The 5,300-nt window shown below is 46.3% G+C and overlaps 2 protein-coding genes across 2 annotated transcripts; one reads left to right on the plus strand and one right to left on the minus strand.

Moving 5' to 3' along the window:
* Positions 1-350: 350 nt before the first annotated feature.
* LOC129593311 (uncharacterized) lies at positions 351-1,456 on the plus strand. Its single transcript, XM_055489561.1, has one exon. It carries the CDS (start codon positions 536-538, stop codon positions 1,379-1,381), a length of 846 nt encoding a protein of 281 aa, XP_055345536.1. The 5' UTR covers positions 351-535; the 3' UTR covers positions 1,382-1,456.
* Positions 1,457-2,057: 601 nt separating this feature from the next.
* On the minus strand, positions 2,058-4,015 carry LOC129593310 (epidermal retinol dehydrogenase 2-like). The gene is made up of 5 exons (XM_055489560.1): positions 3,810-4,015; positions 3,215-3,701; positions 2,898-3,154; positions 2,706-2,831; positions 2,058-2,577 (listed from the first exon to the last, which is right to left on the minus strand). The coding sequence occupies exons 2-5, from the start codon at positions 3,671-3,673 to the stop codon at positions 2,460-2,462; spliced, it is 960 nt and encodes a 319-aa protein (XP_055345535.1). The 5' UTR covers positions 3,674-3,701; positions 3,810-4,015; the 3' UTR covers positions 2,058-2,459.
* Positions 4,016-5,300: the final 1,285 nt, after the last annotated feature.

Here is a 5,300-nt window from a genome sequence, read left to right on the forward strand (position 1 = left end):
AGTTATCAATAATTTTCAAGAAAACTATAAACCTCTGTGCAATGTACACCGCTAAATTCCAGGTAAGCGAAACTGTATGGCAAAAAATAGATATCGCTGAACGCTGCAATGATTAGTGCTTTATGTACAAAGGCCATTCCAAAGAGGCATAAGGACATCGATGCAATGCTGTGCTCTTATTGACGATTTTTCAGATTTCTTGCTTGGTTTTTGTAGTTTGTTTCCTGCTGCAACATGTACAGTCGATTGACTGGAATGGAAACTGGGCGATGGGGTGTGACTTTGCCGGAAATGACCTGCGCCAAGCACAGTTGCCCGGCGACCAGTGCGGTGATCACTGCGCCGACAATACCAACTGCACGCATTTTGCCTGGTCGAACTGGAATGGCGGAACGTGCACACTGAAAGGCGGCTCGGTTAGCAAACAGGATGCCGTGGACAGCGGAGACTCCTCCACGGTGTGCGGCGTGATTCGTGATAGAGCGGCGGAGGTGGTCAGTCGAGCGGCGGCATCCAGTGGCAAGGCAACTGGGCGATGGGCTGCGACTTCCCGGGCAACGATCTCGGTCAGGCGGCGATGCCTGGCGAACGCTGCGGCGGACATTGTGCCAGCAACCCGGCCTGCACGCACTTTGCATGGTCCAACTGGAACGGCGGCGTCTGCACGCTCAAGGGCGGATCCATCAGCAAGGCAAACGCTATCAATAGCGGCGACACATCCACAGTCTGTGGAGTCATCCGCGAAAATCCGGAAAATAGTGGTGGACAGCCGTCCGGCTCAAACAGAGTGTTTGATGTGTTGGCAACGCGCCATGCTGCGCACGAATCCGGGTCTTGTGAACTGCCATCCGCTTCTTATACTGTTCAGTGGCCAGTGAGGCTGGGCGATATTGGTTCTTTGCAGGATCTAAAATATTCACCTGGAATGTGCGGACAAGTGCTGAACATTGACTGCAGGAGCGGAGCGCTGGATACCATCGTCAACAACGCCAATTTGGGCGGAGGCCTGGATCTATACGCTTCGACGTGGGATCGCGCAACCGACAGCAAGCCCCCTGGTGAAAGTAGATGCTCGGTCATTCTCTCCACTCGCAATGCTATGGACGCGAATGGCCCACAGTGCTTCTATGCTCCCACATCAGAAAAGAACAACGCCTTTTTCAAACTGTTAGGCGTTTTCAACACTAACGGCCAGGTGGGGGTAAGCGCCAGTCTGGACGGACGACCCGGATCGTTCAACGGACTGCAGCCGTACTTCGCCTTCCATGGTGGTCCCATTGATTCTGGAGCGCAAGCGGTGTTTAGGTTTTCTGACGGCTCGACCTTCAGCACTTCTTTGCGAGACTGTATAGCACAAAGCGGAGTCCAAATGTGGAGTTGACCTTTTTGTAGCGGCTCTTGAAATCTTGGTTGTACTGCATAAGTGACTAAAGCTGGACCATAAACTGGCGAAGAGCTAAAATCAGTTTGAAAACATTGTTCAAGTGAAGGAAAATGTGTGGAAAGCGCTTTAGTTTTCCCTGTTGCCCACATAACCTCCTTTGTTAGGATCTCAGGAGTCAGGAAGCTCCTGAAAGCTTGGTAGGTGTTCTTATTTGAATTGTCAGTTGCGGAGATGTGCATTTCAAGGCTAAAAAAGCAAGCGTTTTCTCGCGCTTCACAAGATCTCGTGAAGCGCGAGAAAATACGCGCAGGTGCATTAGATCCTAGGATCTAACGCTACGACTTATTTAGGAGTACTGACCGCGCTCGGGTTTCTCGGTGTCACAGTACCAAATTAATATTTGTGCCAGTGAAACGATATTCTGTAAAAGAATGTGAAACTGCCAGTTACTCTTCGCTCCATCTGTATTGTGCGTGCATTTTTTATCTCCTTGTTTGCACTGGTACGGTTGTTGTTCGGAAAGAAAGGCGTGTCCCGACAGACTCCGTGTGACATTTTGCGTCCTTACTTCCACTGCCAACCTGACATTCCGACGGCTTAGAAAGGTTTTCTGTAGGTTTCCGCTTTGTTTTCTGCCTCAACACTATCGCAAAACACCGAAAACCATAAAAAATCAAGTGGTAAACCTTTTCTTTTCCTAATAAACTTTTGGAACTAGCAATCACCACTTCCCGGCAAATTACCGCCATATGCATTGCCCGAAACAGATGTGGTAAGAGAATTTCCATGCAAGATTAATAACGTTTTCTGTTCAAAAGGAATTCGCCACAGAAAAAGCGAGACAACGCAGTGGTCACATAGGTAAATAGAAACTGTGCTTTTTCAGCCTGTGTCTAGGTTAGATTACAGGGCGTGACACGATAGCCTTAACTACTCCAGTTCATTTTATAGAGCATTCATTATGTTTTAGGGCATTCTTCGTAATTAATTCTGCTTCTTCACGCAGTCATTAGTTTGAAAATTTTAAATCCCAACTTTCCGATTTCCCTGAAGACACCGATCCGTGCAAGCCTCTCTAAGAGCGCTTTGTTGGTGCCGGCCGTCCAGCCAGCTCTCTCCCGACAAAACCAGCCATAAAATCTCGTGACTCCATAAGGTCTTCCAGCGCTCGCATGGCTCGTTTGGGCATCAATCTGCAACGTGTATTTTATTATACAGCAACCACTGAGACGATGCAGTGATCAGCGGACGCTGAATACAACTGCATGGGACACCGGCAAGGCGGCAATCGGTCAGAGAAGGCGAAAACAACAGCACTTACACAGCCAATCGCATCATGATGTACATGGAGCGTGGAATCATCACTTCCGGTTTGTTGAGCAATATAGCCTCCACGACAGTGTCGGCAACGTAATCGGGACTCAGTAGAGGCATCACGTTTTGCACCCTATCAAACCTCAAAGTGAACCCGAGATCCCAGTACAGAATTCCACCGCAGATTTATTTAGGTTACCAAGGATTAATGGACGTTTCCACACCGGTGAACATTCCAGTCGTAATAAAGAACGGCTGCACATTGGTCATCTTGACAGCCGTCTTTCCTAGCAACTCCAACTCCATCTGCAGGGATTCGTGGAAACCTGTTGCGGCAAACTTGCTGGCGCAGTAGTCGACCAACCGCGGTAGCGCGAATCGCCCCGCCATACTGGAAATTGTCACGATGTGCCCGTGGTTGTTGCTGATCATACTCGGCAAGAATGCCTTGACAGTCTGCAAAAGCAACCTTCAACCACCCGCACAAAATCACAAAATTAATTCAAGTTAACGAACCCAGAAGTGTGCCACAGCGTTGACTTGCATGGTCTTCTCCAGACGTTCGTCAGCCGTCTCCAAGAACCATTTTCCATTAACAATCCCCGCGTTGTTGACCAGGATCGTCACGTTCCCGACCTCCCGGCGGACGCGCTCAGCCACATCATACACCATCTGACGATCTGACACGTCGCAGAGGTATGAGCGTACCGGGCCACCGTCGTTCTCGATTATTCGTCGCGTCTCATCCAGCCCGGCCTCACTGACATCCCATAGGACCAGACTGGCGCCCAGGCGCGACAGTCGCAGTGCCATCAGACGACCGATCCCACTGCCGGCACCGGTGACCAGAGCGATTTCCCCTGCGATGCTTTTGTGCTTACGGAAGCGGGTAGGCAGAATGAGGAAAATAAGGGCTTCCAGGTAGGCGTACACGACCTCCAGGAGCGCCAGGATGATGCGCAGTGCTATATGCATGGTGGTTGCGTGGGTGAAACTCCCCTGTCTGAACAAGATCAATCGAACTAACGTCGTACTGCATTAATCACAGCATTGTTCCTCACAAATCGATATACCGGGTTGCCATCGGTTTTTGTTACTTACATTTACCCACCTATTTTTTCTGTATTTGCTGAATACGTTTTCTGATAACGCGGTTTTAAAAGAGACCAGCTGGTACCGCAAATTATAAGCAGATAGCCTGCAGTTGACTGGAATGTAATACCCAAAATTGTCAGGGATTTTTCAAACCACTGATGTCGACTTGACAATCGAATGTACAACGTATACCGTATAATCGCTTAACATGCTTACCATTTTGCAATAGAAAGTGTGTACGAAGAACACAGTAGATTGTAACAGCCGGAAGACCTTGAACTTGTTGAACAACTATTGCCGGTACATACTGCAGGAGATCAGTCATAACTTATAAACCAGTTTTGATTTGCCATTGTGATCGTATCCATTTTCCATATGCACATAAAGTTATCAGCCAGCCGTGCAAATCCAGAGGTTGGTTGGCTGATAGTTGCAAATGCATTTATTTGTGCCTGGAGCAAGCGTAACTTATACTTATCAACGTCTACATACAGTACTTGCGGTAGACAGGTGAAGACTTGAATAATTGTACTGGAATACAGTAGTTCTATCATTATGTATGACTGCATGTCGCTGCCGGTATGTATATAATCTGCGACTCTGTGCCGTCTGGTGCGCAGTAAAACTTTAAAAAACACGAAGTTAAAGTACAATCTAGATGCAACATTACTAATTAACGATAAATTACAGATTATTACCGTATGTCGATTTATCGACGAGATGGTTCCTGGCTCCTATTAAATTTTTATAGTGCATAAGAAATTAATGGAATCACATACCCGATAATGGCTACTGCAGTAAATGTGCATGTGTATATTGTATGACCCACCTTGCATGGCTATGTAACATACCTACAGTAAGTGGGCAGTGGGCACATTCATCTTATAATATACATTGTTAAATATTAAAACAATACGAGTAGTTTCTTCGTCATTTGATATAAATCGAAGTTAAAACTATGCCAAGGAGGATCTGGATACTGTACCTATCTACATAGTGCATATCCGTATAAATATGTACCACATTATTACGTTAACAGGAAAAGTGAAAATTCTTACCTTTCCTATGCTTATAGGCCTATGAAATGTTAGAATTTTCACTTTCACGAGTGTGGAACAATCAAAGCAATTTAATTAATTGTAAGTTGCTTTGATTGTTGCACACTCGTACAGAAAACTGTAATAAACGGGTCGCTCGAAATAAGCGCGGGAAAGTTTCTTTCAAAAGCCCTTTCTGAAATCTTATTAATGGCCAGTATTAATGTGCCTTAAAGATAGCGGTTGTGCAACTTATGCTAAAACTCGTGGCTCGTGACCTAAAAATTAAAAAATGGACGCACTGGCCAGGGGTCATTATAACTAGAGTATATAGTATCGGTCAAGTTTACTGCAACCAGAAGGCAGTGACAAACATAAACGCCAGTCTTCCATGTACGGCAATAACGGCCGCGTGAACTGTCACATTACATAATACGCAAATCGTAATCTTATTAAAGTGTTTTTGAATA

This window comes from Paramacrobiotus metropolitanus, unplaced genomic scaffold (genome assembly GCF_019649055.1).
Source record: "Paramacrobiotus metropolitanus isolate TYO unplaced genomic scaffold, Prichtersi_v1.0 Parri_scaffold0000061, whole genome shotgun sequence".
Classification (NCBI taxonomy): Eukaryota; Metazoa; Tardigrada; class Eutardigrada; order Parachela; family Macrobiotidae; genus Paramacrobiotus; species Paramacrobiotus metropolitanus.